This window comes from Symsagittifera roscoffensis, chromosome 10, assembly GCF_963678635.1.
Source record: "Symsagittifera roscoffensis chromosome 10, txSymRosc1.1, whole genome shotgun sequence".
In the NCBI taxonomy this organism is placed as follows: Eukaryota; Metazoa; Xenacoelomorpha; order Acoela; family Convolutidae; genus Symsagittifera; species Symsagittifera roscoffensis.
The window spans coordinates 14,093,879-14,108,540 of NC_087071.1; the positions used below are offsets into that span (position 1 = coordinate 14,093,879).

General features: G+C 35.7%; 2 protein-coding genes across 2 annotated transcripts in view; one reads left to right on the top strand and one right to left on the bottom strand.

Moving 5' to 3' along the window:
• The window catches only part of LOC134855467 (tenascin-R-like), a 26,029-nt gene extending 16,732 nt beyond the window's left edge, over positions 1-9,297 (top strand). The window contains exons 4-6 of the mRNA XM_063872000.1: positions 6,653-6,908; positions 7,036-7,252; positions 8,925-9,297. Of these exons, the coding sequence (XP_063728070.1) occupies positions 6,653-6,908; positions 7,036-7,252; positions 8,925-9,262 (811 nt within the window). The 3' untranslated portion in view covers positions 9,263-9,297. The remainder of the gene's footprint in view (positions 1-6,652; positions 6,909-7,035; positions 7,253-8,924) is intronic.
• The window catches only part of LOC134855210 (probable serine/threonine-protein kinase DDB_G0282963), a 514,793-nt gene that overhangs the window by 227,066 nt on the left and 273,065 nt on the right, over positions 1-14,662 (bottom strand). The window lies entirely within an intron of this gene.

Consider the following 14,662-nt stretch of genomic DNA (forward strand, 5'->3'; position numbering starts at 1 on the left):
GGATTTCAAAACAAAAAAGGCAATGCATCTTCGGTCTTAAAGGAGGTAACGCAACGAGAATTTACCAATTCGAAGCAGGCTATTATGGCCTCATGAATATGTCTGCCGAATTGTAAGATGCAATTGATCTCACACTTATCAAGTGCGAAGAATGATTCCCACACATAGACGACAACTTGAGTGTAACGGAAGGGTCAAAATAGCTACAAAAAGAGCTATTAATAAAGGTCCTAAAAACTAAACGATGAAAACTTTGAAATGTTGTTTGAAAATGCAAATTTGCTGGGAAAGGTAGAGTTGCTTAGTTAAAGCATCAATATTGAGGACATAAAGCTGTTAAAATGAAAAAGAGACGCAATAAAAAATTTCCTAGCAACAAAAAATTCAGACCTATTAAAAAAAATCATGGGTTCAATACATCACGAGAGAACTACCAAACCTAGCAAAGACAGCTTCAACACTAAAATTACTGATGAAAAAACGGATAAACAAACAAACTTAAGATATAATTATGTAATAAACAACCTCATTCCATCAGATATTAGAACTTGTTTCGGATACAACTGAAAACAATCCTTCCAAGCAAAATCTAAAGACCAGCTTGGCCTGGGTTGCGACAACATTCAGTCTAGGAGCCGCTCTCGAGTAGCTCACAAAAGAAGGTTGGGTAGTAATAGCATGTAGGTTTCGAGATTCATAAATTCACTTGAAGAAAAATTTTCCGTAAGCAAACAAGAAACGTTAGGGTTCGTGTTGGCGATCGAACAATTTAAGTATTAAATATTCGGGAAAAAATTTCATCAACATCACACACGACCAAGCTTCAATCAGTACATTAAACGCTACCGAATGATCAAAGACTATCCAAAGCAGACTCACTATATAAATTGATAGATTTACCTTTTTTACCTTCGACATGGAACACTTGGGACAAAGTTGAGCCCAATTTATTATATGTTCAATAATCAGGTAGGACTAGCGTTACCCCCAGCGAGGAAAAGGAGGAATTAGTTTGGCGTCAGTAAATTCAATTTCTTCCTTTCTCGAATTGACTGCAGTTCTCATTCTCAAGGCTAAACAATCAGAACCTAGCACCAATTCAACTGATCAAGAAAAAAAGCGCAGAAAACCAAACAAACTAAATAACAAAATCCAAAATTTCAGGCGCTTTAAAACATTTCAAACTTATAGGAAGCCATTATTCAAACTTGAACAAAAAAAAACACTTAAACAAAACATACACTCAGAAATTGGCTGAAAAGAGAAACAAAATTATAATCCATAATTTTAATAGAAACTGCGGAGGAACAAACCATGATACGTCGGAACAACCATAAAGGATTCAAAGGCGGATTCATACCAGACAGATTAACAACAGGAAGTGGAAGCAACAAAAAACACACCAAACACAACGCGGTAGGATTACAGAGATCAATTGGAGAGGACAATTGGACATAGAGTAAAGGTTATCCGATCTAAGATGGCATCTCAGAACGACCATGACGACTCAAGAACGCTGAAAAGCATCCTTGCACACGATAACAAACAAGTCCCGCCAGAAGATGCAAAATGCACGAGACGTCAATGAAATAAACGCCAAAGCCCCTGGCTTCTCAAAAATCATCTTCAAGGATATTCCATTCAGCTCATAAGACGACAATCAAAATGTGGACGGAAAACCAGCCGGAAAAATCCGCACGGTCATACCCCCCGATAAGATTTCAAAAAAAAAATAAACAAAAGTGCGAACCACAACAAGACAAACAGGATCGCAAACCCGAACAACCAAAAACAAAAAGAGCCGACACGACGTACACTCAGAGTTAAATTGAGGTTAACAAACAATGCGACCTGGAACAACAATGCACTGAAAAGACTACCCGCAACGAGGTACCGTCGACGATGACGAGCCACACCCAACAATCCAAAGCCAGCCATGAGATGATAACGGCAACCGTGGTGGCCACAGTGGACGAGGAAACTGAAGCAGAAAAGGAGGAAGACACACCCCTGAAAAGATAAAAGCTACAAAAAGTGATCGAAATCAGTTTAATAGCAGCAGCCACTCGCAAAGACCGCAACATAAAGCCAATCGTGCACTTTGTACAAAACAGAGATTGAGAGGCGCTGAGGTGCGCTTAAAGAGACTACTTGTTCAATATCTCAAAACGCCTCCTAATCAAAAAAGATTGTCTTCTAAGGGAAGAGCAGATCAAAAAATCACATCAATTACGACAAACCATACTAGAAAGCCTACACCTGACACACCCAGGAGTTAAACCAATGCTAGATCTTCGTTTGTGAAAACGTTTGGTTTTCCCGCATTCATTGATCCCTTGTAAAAATTGCAGGAAACCGTCAACACTGCACAGAACAAGGTAAAAATTTAAAAACATCCTTAAAAAAATCAATGTCATACCAAATGGAACTAGTAGTCAAATCAAATGAAGAGATCCAAGTAAATTTTGCCGAGATTTCAATATACATATTAAATACGGATGCATACATTTTAGTTGTTGTGGACAAATGGTCACAATTCCCAATGGCAAAGGTTGTCAGAAATACAATCGCGGATTTAATCAAAAAAATTATGCAAAGATAATTTTCAAATAGTGAGGTACCATGCCCAAAGTTTGGAGCTTAAAAGGTTCTCAGTTTTTTGCGAAACAAAAAACTAAAATTTTATTCGCTCCAGCAGACAGTCACAGATCAACAGGGCAGTCAAACGCACGATACCAACTTTAAAATTAGTAAGCTTAATCTATGAGAAATGCTGCGAGTAAGGCTAGGAGTGATGCAAATAGATGGTAACAACAACCGATTTAAACTCGCATCCGACGTCGCCAAAGTTATATAAACACTAAGAACAAACCCAGGTAGAGTAAAAAAAATCTGCCCAATCGCAATCGCCATGGGACCAAAACCAAACGCATCATTGCCTGACGTAGCAACAACCAGTTTATCAAACAATTCAAAGTGGGAAAACGCGTAATTTGTTTGAAAAAGCCTTATTGACACTGCACTCCCTCCAATTCTGATGCACGACCTACAATGCTGGTCAGGAATGAAGTGAAGAAAAAAGACTAATGCAGCAATTAACCGAACAAACGAATACGACCCAATGGGAGAAGGTAAAGTTAACCACACAACTACAGAGCATTACAGTTGTGAGAATCAGATTTTTACTAGCTAAGAGAAGAGGATTCTAACAACAAGATACAAAGGAACACAATTACAAGTGAACACAAACACCAAGAATCTTATTGAACAAACTGCTATACAAAACGGTGAGACTCATCACAAAAGTAAAAGAACCAAAAACATTAGGACAAAAGCACAAAAGCACAAAACAACAGACGAAAAAGTACAAATATACACTCCACAGACGGATTGAGTCCAAACACGAGGTAAACAAACTGGACTATTGAGGAACAGCGGATTTGCGTTTGTCCCCATCAAAAAAAACTACGGTCCCTCACGCCTGCAGACCGCAAACTTACAACTTACAAACTTAAATTACAAATCTGCAAGAAGAACAGTTAAATTATTTCACTTTTTAGACGTAGAGTAACTCAACGCACCTCAACAACTGATGTTTACTGAGGACAAGAAGACAGGACTCCCACGGAAACTAACACGCAAGATTCAAAAACGGAATCTCCGAAGAAATGGAACGTAAAACCGGCACAGATCGGAAAACGAACTGGTTGAATGCCATCAGGGGCATGACAATTAACCCAGACGGAAACAGCCAGCACCCAGAAAAGAAAGTCACAGAAGAGACAACAACATCATCAAACCACAACTTTTCGTCAACGACATCAGATTACGGCTCCATCTAGAAAATTGGTTTTAAAACGACAACTCCTGACGTAACCACCAAACCAACAGGAAATTCCCCACGGACGAGACAATAAACAGTAAAAAGCGCTAGAAAACCTAATACCAATCAACACTAAGGATGCGCCGAAAAAAATTCATTAGCTTCAACAGAACAACAGCAACCACCACAGCCCAGCAACAATTCCAACATAAAAAGCCTAGTAAATGAGATGGGATTTAACGAAGATTCCCCGGAATTCATTGCCTGCGTAAAACTCTTAGAGACAATCAAACCAAAGAAACAGAGCAAAAACCTCAACAATCAACCTTGTGTCACCAATAGAGAGCCTATGAAGAAAAAAATATTATATGTCACGTTACAGAAGAAGACAACGATACCAACAAGAAAGATCAGAAAGAAAAAATTCAAGAGGATGTGAACACGACGGAAGAACCCAAAAAACAAAAGGAAGAGGAGGATTCAGCAGCAAAAGAGAAGCAGCAGAAGTTGGAGACCGAAGTAGGAAAAGAAACGGCATCGAGGAAGCAGAAACAAAACTTAAAAAAGGAGAAACAAAACTTAAAAAAGGGGGAATGTCATCAGGCCGCATTGGCACAAACTCACTACGTATTTATGTTTTTATATAAAGTTATATTTATACGTGACAATTGCTGGCCAGATGGTTTGGACTGATACGGCTAAATTGTATCAGAGAAGATGAATTTTCAGAGCTTAGTAAAGTTCAGTTGTCTTTACCGTTCAGTTGTCTTTTCAGTCTCATCAAGATTAACTGAGTTCGTTTACCGATCCATTCGAAGTCCATTACATTAACTCATACGTAACAATATGACAGTTCGTTTGCATTGCAATTCTGCTCTTTCTCAAAATTATTTTTTAACTTTTTGAAAAAACCGTTACTTGGTTTTGGCGAGACCTACAAAAATCTTCTTCGCTGAAAAATTTACAGAAGTCCACAACCTAATCGAGTGCTTATAATAGAAGATAGCAAGTTTGCTGTAGCAACGCATCGTATGATAGTGTCTCTCCCACTGATTCACTTTGATAAGGCCTTGTACACCTCGATCTGGGCAATTTCTTCTGGGGCTAAACGATTTTAGATTTTTTTTCGATGATTCGTTTCTATTGTTGCTCTAGCTCGCATCAACCAAGCAGTGATTTTTAATAGTAAGATTGGCTCAGCTCTTTCTAGATCCAACGCGGTTATGCAATCCAACTTCCAGCATCATCGTTGAAATAGCGATAAATCATAACTGAACTACAAAAACACGTTATTAAATATTACTTTATCAAAGAGAGGATTCAATCTGAATTTAATGTCCAGTTTGGCCTTTCATCAAACTACATTACGAAATTGTATCTAATTTAGTACTTGCTTGAACTACAGTAAAACTCAAACTTAGCAGCCTTTCTTAGTTAAATCTGTCTAATGGGAAAAAAACAAAACTAAAATTGAATGAAACGACACAAACAAAAATTAACTAACAATTTTAAGTGAACAATACTTAGTTCGGGCCAAATTTTTGAATTTGGTGAAAGCCCCTTAAATGTAGTTTTTGGTGAAAAATTACGACAAAAGCTTCAAATTTTTATCATTGTTTTTGAAACTTAAGTTTTTGCACGAAACTTGCAATGATTTCACAAGACAAGGTACTAAATAGAACTCATTCAAGCCAAGAGTCATCACACTGGAATCATTTTAACTTCAAGCTCACCCGCAATCTGTGTTCAAATTGAACAAAAAACTTATACCACAAACAATTATCTTTACTTCTTCTGAATAGTACAAGAGCTAATTCAACACTCTTATGCGCCACCGCATAATTGCACTTTTTGATTGAAACTTGCAATGAAATTACAAGACAAGGTAGAAATTTGAACTAATTCAAACTGAAATAATCAGAATGCAATCATTTTTATTTCAATCTCAAGCCATCAAAATTTTCAGATGATATATTATGTTCTATGTTCAAATTGAACTGGAAACTTAAAAAACATACATTTATTTTTACTTTCTCTCAAAAGAACAAGAGCTAATTGAACACTTCTATGCTCCATCGCATTTACACTTCAGTTCAGTCTCTTTCATTGCGCTCCCAATTCATTGTTCCGATTTTCGAAGAAAACGGAATATTTGTTTGCTTTAGTTGCTTTCCATCTTTTGCAACAACTTTCTGTGGCAGATTGTTCTAGATTTAAAAACTCAGAAGTGAGCACTCTGCAATTTTTTCTTTTATTGGAAGCTTTTTATAAAGAAACTGAGCACTTAGCCAAAATGATCACGACTGTTTTGCAGAGATTTGTCTATAGCTTTAAAACTGAGTATAAACAACTAAAAACACAACGCTCTGTTTCCAGAAAAAAGTATTTAACTCAACCGCAACCTTCAGATAGCCATCGGACAACCGTTCCATGTTCATCGTTTCTAACCTTTTATGTAAAAAAAACTTAACTCGGGCCTATATATTTGATAGAAATTGATTATTTTATTGGATAAAAAAATCTAGACGAAATAAAGACTTTTCTTAAAGTAGAACGGACATCATATTAACTAGCAGCGCCAGTCCCGCGTTTTGGCATAAGTATCCAGCTAGTGTAAAAATCCATTAAAAGTGGTTTGTTAAAAATTAAATAAGCTCGAGGAAATAAAATCATAATGACCATTGCTAATCCTCACCTTCTTCAAATGTGGGAACAACAGAGAAAAATGAGCTTCACTTTGGTAACAACATCATCAGGTCACAGGGTAAGTTATGCGTTAACTTAACAAAAGATACGCTGAGTACAAATCGTAAGTTTAAATCTTTTCAGCAAACATACCACTAAATGCAGATGTCATGAAGGCTGGGAAGGGACTTTCTGCGACGAATACGTAGGCTGCTCGGCCACTGGATGCGGTTCCGGAGTTTGCAAGTTCTCAAACAACACCCACTCCTTTTGTCAGTGCCCTTCAGGCTATGCTGGAAAAAAGTGCGAACTCCTTCCAGACATCTACATTAGCACCCAATGCTTATCTTCAGGTTTAATTTGCCTCGGCAGGAATTGGCAAAAGAGTACATGTAATGAGGTAATTTTTTCAAAGCTGAAAAACTTCGCTTTCCAAGTCAGTTTTCTAATCATTGTTCCGTCAGCATCCGCATTTTTTAAAATCAAACTTCCACAAAACATGAATTAAAGGAGCGTTGTTGATTTAGAAAGAAGGAGTTATTATTCAGAGACGGAAAGTGTTCGATATTGGTTTCAACCGAAACTTTTCTGAATACGAGGAAGGATTTGGAGACTTTTGCGGGGATGGAGACTTTTGGTTGGGGTTACAGACCATGTACAACCTGACTCGTGAAAGAAGGTGGAATCTACGAATCTCTATGAGAAATTTTTCAAATGACGCTCTCGTCTGGGGCGTTTGGGACGGTATGAGAAAGACTAACAATAAGCTAACCAACAACAGTTTTTAACTGTGATACGTGAAAGTGAAATAAGCTGTGGTATAAAGCGTTTTAGCCTCATTTTTTGTTTAGCTACACTTTGAGAATTCATGGATAATAATTGATTGTAATGGGTTTTTATGGTCTATCTCCATAAAATTCTTAAAAAAATCGATATTAATGGATTAATCATGGATTATAATACCAATAAATTAGGAAACAATTTTATTCCATTATAATGGATTATAACGGATTATAATGGATTATATTGGGTTATAAAAGGTTATAATGGATTATAAAAAATTTTATGAGTCAGAGCTTGGATTATGGTTTTGCAAACCTTAACCAAACAAGAGATTGTTTCAAAAACTGGTAGGCTAAAATACAAATATAATGAAAAACTTTTGGATTATAACGGATTATAATCGATTGCATGGTCTCGATATGTAATTATAAACGATTACTTTGCCAACATTTTGACCACGAAAATAGATTATAATCGACTGTTATCCATAAAATCTCACGGCGAATCTCAAGCATCATAGAGGAATTGTGTTCAACTGACTGTATTTCTGTCTCTTGCCATGGCAATGAGGCAATCATTAGGCACCACGTTCACCGATTCATAAGTTAAGAACAAGGCTCAACGTCGAATATATTTGCCTTGGAATTTTTGTTTTTTTAGGAGCATTTTTTAAAACTTAATTTACTGCCAAGCGAACGGAAAAATAAATCGTTTGATGTATTGCTTCTACTCTTCTACTGCAGGATCATTTTTTTTCGTTTCATCAGATAAGATTTCCTATAAAAGAAAATAGTCAAGGTGCAAATGATCTTCTGCTATTCCATATATGAAAATTGTATGATAAGTATTTATTACATTGGATTTTTTCTTATATTTCGTCGCCTTATCTTTTTTTTGCTCAAATAAGCTTTCTCGAGAAAAGAATCGCATACACGAATTTATTTTTTTGTCTCGAACTTAGTGCAGGCCATACCAAAGAAACAAAACTGACTTTTCATACCAAACAAACAAAATTGAAATTTTAATTGATTTTATATTATAAGATACACTTCAATTTGTTGAAAGAAACGCAGCCTCGAGTTTCGACAACCAAAAAATTTTTGAATGAAAATGTTTCAGCCATTCACAAAAGTTTGTGGTTCTTGCTCATAGTTGTGAGTTAACTTCGAAGAAGTATTCCAAACCCTTTTTACTCAAATGTGGAGTATCTGTGAGGTGTTCCTACAACCAAGATGATTTATTGTGTAAGAAAATCCGTGGTTTTTGTGTGGCGGACGAAAGAATAAAATCATCACCAAAACTCGAAAAACAAAAATAACTTGATTTATGGAAAACTGCAAGTCATATAATTTTTATATATGAAAAAAAATGCTTGTCGTAGAGTCTTTTACATTTTTCTTCATATATGAAATTGTACGAAAGTGTGTTATAAACATTTTGCCGTATATGAAAACTGTATGACAAGCATTTTTGGTCAACCCGCGACATTCGTTAAATTATAATTTTTTATACTTTAATTCTGTGTTCGAGTTTGTTCATTTTTCCGGAAAAAAAGATAGTCAAAAACAGAAAACTAGTATCCTGCTTCATCTTTTTTAACCAGAGATTTCTATAGATTTTTTTTATTTTTTAGACTTCAAGGTTGGGCCTGCTCCCCTTTACACCCTAACATTCGGCACAATGGTGGCAAAGAGTGAGAACATACGCAATACCACTGATAAATCACAAGGCTTTGATTATCACAACGGAATGGCGTTTTCTACTTCTGACAGGGATCAGGACAGTGATGCGAGAAACTGTGCTGCAATGTTCGGAGGAGGTGGTTGGTGGTATAGAGGTTGTTTCAATATGAATTTGAACGGAAACAAATCCACTTCAGACAAAAATGATCAAGATCAAATGGCACATGACGATGGGAGTGGGTATAAAATGATGTCAGCAAGTGAGATGAAAATGGTCCGAGTGACCTGATTAGAGCAATTTAGTTTATTGAAGGGAAATGAGAACTGGATAACATAATTCACTCGATTTCGCAAAATTGTTTTCATACTTATTAGACAAGTATTTTTCAGGAAAAATCAGCGTGTTGTTTTTCTACTCTGAGATGCAAACTGAAATAAATATTGCTTATGATAATTTTAAGCTTTAAAAAGGTTCTTTGTTCCGTATTGTGTTATCTATGCGTTTAAGCAGCTTGGTCGAGTCAAATAATTGTAAGTCAAGGAAGAATAAATTGATTAATAGGTCATTCAGATATATATTTGATTTAAATCTGGGAAAAACCTTCTTTACAGGGAAAATAAAAACAACAAACTACAAACTACAACAAACTTTGACCAGTTTTGATTCAGATACAAGCAAAAAAAAAACCGAGCTAAACAGTTCGGCAATTGTTCTGCTTTGCTATCTCTGTTTGTTTTGAACTAGTATCTTAAAACAGAGCAACTCAGATTCTACATCTTTTAAAAAAATGTTCTATGAGTAAATGTGCCTTTTTTGCGGCAATTCATGAAACTTGCTAATAAATCGGAAGGCAAGGTATTATAATGATTTCATTCAAATTAGAATTAATCAAGTTCTGTTTATATATTTCTTAATTGATGGTATTTTAAGTAGTGTACAGATTTATCCAAAAAATATCATTACAATTGAAGCCCAATGCTAACAACTCTAGCACGAACAAATTTAGAATATTGTTTTTTTTCTACCAAATTTTTGCAAATTTTAAATTTTATAGGCAAAAAACTTGAAAAAAAATAAGATGAAGATGCAGAGGAAAAAAAGTCAAATTATTCCATTAAACAGTGTTTTCAATATTAGGATGCACTTCGATTATAAACGTAAAAAAAGTAACTGCCTGCTGGCAATTTTTGTATAATTAACTCGATCTTCTTAATTTTTTTTGCTAGTTTTAAAAAAAGGAATCTCTGTACGGGAATTTTTTGCAAGTTTGTGTCAAATCTGATTTTGAATAATTTAAAAAAGCTGTTTGGAGAAAAAATTTCCATTTTTTTGAAATTCTTGTCAAAGGTGATTAGAAGAAAACATGTCAAAACTGAATTGAAATCTTTCGTTGTTTGAGTTGTTGTTTGAATAAGCCTCTAGTTGGTTGTTTTTTAGAAGCTTTAAATGTATCTAGCTAGCTTTAATCCCACATTTGCTTTTAAGTGACTTTAGTTTTCTTTTCGCTAGTCAGAAAAACCATACGTTTTGATTAATTTTTTTCGGCAACCAAAGCTTTTTCATTTGTCAAAGGCTAAATCTGAATGGTTAGAAAAAAATTTAGTAGATGAAATCACAATAACTTTGTAATACCTTTCAGGAATCCAATGCACATATTGGTTAAACTTATGAAAATCGGAAAATGAGAGTTAGTAAAAAGAGCTACACCATTTGAACATTTCAAAATGCAGCAATATACTGTACATATGTCTTTGGAGGTCAAAATTATTTTATATTCCGTATATTTGGGGGTTTGCATTTCAAACTTTTCGATCAACTTTTTTTTACTAAATGTTTTTTTTTGGTTTTGTATTGACATAAATTTTTCAGCTTGAATGACTTCGATATATTACCTTGACTACCAAATGTATTGCAGATTTTACAGTATAAACACAAAAACTCAAAAAATTTTCAGGAGTGGGACTCAGAAAAAGGTGATGTCTATATTGAATGTTTTCAATAATCCAACATCTGGAAGTAACAAAATTTAAATCTATCGATGACACCCAATGAGACTAACTTTACTCATGTCCAGGATACCTAATCTTTGCATATCTGTGTTATCGACCTATACTTATCTTCAGAACTTCAAAAAACCAACTATGATGAAAGCCGAACCAAAAAGAAATTCTAACCAGTTTTCGTTGAAGCCCAGATTTTGTTTTACAATTGAGCTGATTTAATGACTCTTATAGCTCTTTTGGTCTTATAATCTTTTAGATGATTTTATTTCGCTCCTGGTATCCGGTTGACTTATTGCCCCGTCTTGATAAAGAGAAAAAAATAAAGGACTTTTCCGCGGCGAAACTTATATCTGTATTCATACGATTATGACGAGATCGCTGATTTAGATAGCGAACTGTTCAACTCCCAGGTAGAAAAATTCATCTGCGGAAACAAAACTTGAAAACAAACTCGCTTTTTTTTCTCATTTCTATTTTCCACTTTGTTGCTAATCTTGTCACGTATAACCAAAGTTAACCCAGGCACAAACTCATATTTGCCGATTACCATTTATAACACCTTATTTTGAGCAGTAATTATTGTACACTAAATGCTTGTAAATTCCCCAGAACAAAACCTTCATCCTACTTATTTTTCAAATACACAATTTGCGAGCTTTTTGCCTTTTAAGTGCTTACACTCATTCGATGATATAACCTTTGGTATTTGATAACATCTAACACTTTATGATGTCGAATTTTATAAAGAGTTCAGTTAAAATATTATCCATCCAATTTTAGAAATTTAGTGAGGAGTTGATATGTTTAACCTTGGTGCAGAAAAAAACTGTGCTCAAATTTTTTTACGTTTCTTTCCCTCGAAGGAGAGAAAAGGAACACTTAGCTAAATTTACTGCAGTTTAAAAGTTCTCCTGCTTTGAGGAATGACGTGATTCCACCTATGTATTTAGTCTACATAGTTAAATTTTTAGTTTAATTGACTTAACTGGTCAATTATTTTTGACCTTGATACTTTCAGTCACTTTTTAGTGTTTTAGTTGTTTCCTTTTGTTTTATAATTGTATATAAGTAGAGCTAGCTGTAACGAAGTACATTTTTATCATGGGGCAGTCGAACAACGAATCTAACGTGAGGAGAAAACCGTCATTATGGCAGAATCACACGATAGACTCACCAATTCCTTGAAAAGAGTGGAGCGATCTTTTTCCTTTAGCTATACTTGCAAAGGAAAACGTAGTTATCGAAAATCTACTGAATCCGATCAAAAGCCATTATCCAAATTCACCTGCACCGAGATCCGACGGAGAACAAATCAGAAAACAGAAGAAAATCACGACCAGAGAGCAATAAGCAAGAGAAGAAATGTTATGACGACGAAGAAGCGGCATCAATCAAAGCAGACATGAAACGATTTAACGGAATGAGAATCGAAGAAGCCGACAGTAAACTTTGCTCAATCCTCTATCTAGCCCTCGGAAACGAAGGGAAAATGATATTGTGACAGAAAATTACATGAGTAAAACTGCTTCAAAGAATTTTGGGACAGCCTAGTATCGGCATTCGTGAGAAAAACAAAGTTCACATATGAAAGGTGCAAAATTCTAAATAGAAGGCAACGCGAAAGAGAGTCATTGGAGCAATTATAGGACGTTTCAGCCAAAATGGCAAAAAATGTGACATATCCGCCGGAGAGGACGAGTGTATGAGCAATATGAAAAACTCAGACATACAGGGAAAACTACTGACGGAAACGGTACTACTTCTGCAGACGCTAAAAGTTGCGTTGATAGACAAAAAGGGGATATCCAAGCATTTCAGATGACTAATATTTTTAAATCTAACGGATCATCCGTACATAACTCGTATAATCATTTTAACACCAAAAGAGAACCAACTCTGAATACCGAACGAAACACCACCTATATGAAATGTGGCTGTAAATTCTCTAAAGGACATCTTGCAGTTTGTCCGACGAAGGACACAACTTTACATCCTGTAAAAAAAGCCATTTTCCCTTCCTTTCCGCTTAGATAGAGGATTGAGTGAAGTTTCTTGTCGACTTATTCGACTCTCATTTCGTATCTGCTTTGGTCGATGCCGCTTCTTCGTCGTTATAACGCTTCTCTTTTTTTTTGCATAATCCTCTCTAGCCGTGCTTTTCACTGGTTTTCCGTTTGGTTCTCCGTCGGATCTCGAATGGAGGTGGATGTGGATGGTGTCTTTCGATCGGATTTAGTAGATTTTCAATATCTACGTTTTCCTTCGCTTGTATAGCTAATGAAAAAAAATTGCTTAACTAAGTAGACTAAATATATAGGTGGAATCACATCATTCCCCAAAGCAGGAAAAATTTTAAATTTCCGTTAAAACAGCAAAATGCTTCTTTTTTTCTCCTTCGAGGGAAAGGAAAGTAAAAACATCACAGTATTTTTCTGCACCAAGATTCATTGGGAAATTAACTAATTAATTTTGCAGCTTCAAACCCAATTTTTAAAAAAAAATTTTATCGAGGCGGTGCAAGAAGCCAACAGGATTCCAGGTGCGAAATAAATTGACCGCTCACCCCCACGACCCTTACCTTAATCCGCCCCTGTGTCTAAAGGAAAATATTGATTCAAAAAACTCAAATTTCACCTATATTTTATCCAGCACAATTTTTGATGCCGAGACCCGGGAACAGCAGACAGAGACGCTCAGAGTAAACACAGTAGTTGGGAAGGTAATCAACGCGAACTCAACGACTCATTCAAATACCGCAGCGCCAGTATATCAACCCTAAAACGGTCAAGTACTCTACTAATTGAATAATCAAATAAGTGTATAGGGAGTTTCTCTAGAATAAGAGCAGGGGCGAAAGAAGACGATTTCAAGAAGCAGTTAGGAGGATGTCCCCTTTGATCAGGTTTTACACCAAAACAAGCAGATAGACAGTTGTCTGGAAGCATGTGTTAGTTGAGCGCCAGGATGGTGATAGTATGCAGTGGACTTTGAAGATGAAGCAAGCCGTTCGAACTGCCACAGGCTTCAGTCGTCAGTCCTTGGGCTAATCTAGATGTTTAGTTCTGTTTGCTGCTTTTCTTTAAAAGTTTAGTGGCTGAGAGTTCCCTCAGTTGGTGTAGGGAGAACTTGTTTATACAATTCGAATACTGAATTAAAAATGATCTATAAATAGATATAATAGAATAATGAATACAGAGTTAATGTTTCCAGATTGAATAAAGATTGTATAGATTCACATGATTGTTTGCAACTAGATTTCACACATCAGGCTTTCGCAACTGGCTGTTTCACATTCTCAAGTGACAAACGATTAGGCTGGTGAGATTTGTCCTTGAGTCAAATTACTGCACTGTAATGAGTAGATATTCAGACATAGTTATATAAGATATACATAAGTAAATAGAATAGAGTGAGGTACCGAAGGTCGCCTCATGACATTTCATCCTCTTGAAGAAAATTCATCACAGTAGAAATTTTTGGCATGTATAAAGTAGAATGATGAGGAAGGCACTATTGCACTTGTTGATAAATTGGCCCAAGCAAACCAGAAAGCAAGATAGAACAAAGTTTTATGTAACTTTTGAGTTTGAAGATTATTCTCATGTTCGTCGATTCTGATTCTCTTAAACGGAGTAGTTTGTTCTTTAGTCCCCGGGAAAGGCAATTGAGATCCAATTGGGGTGAA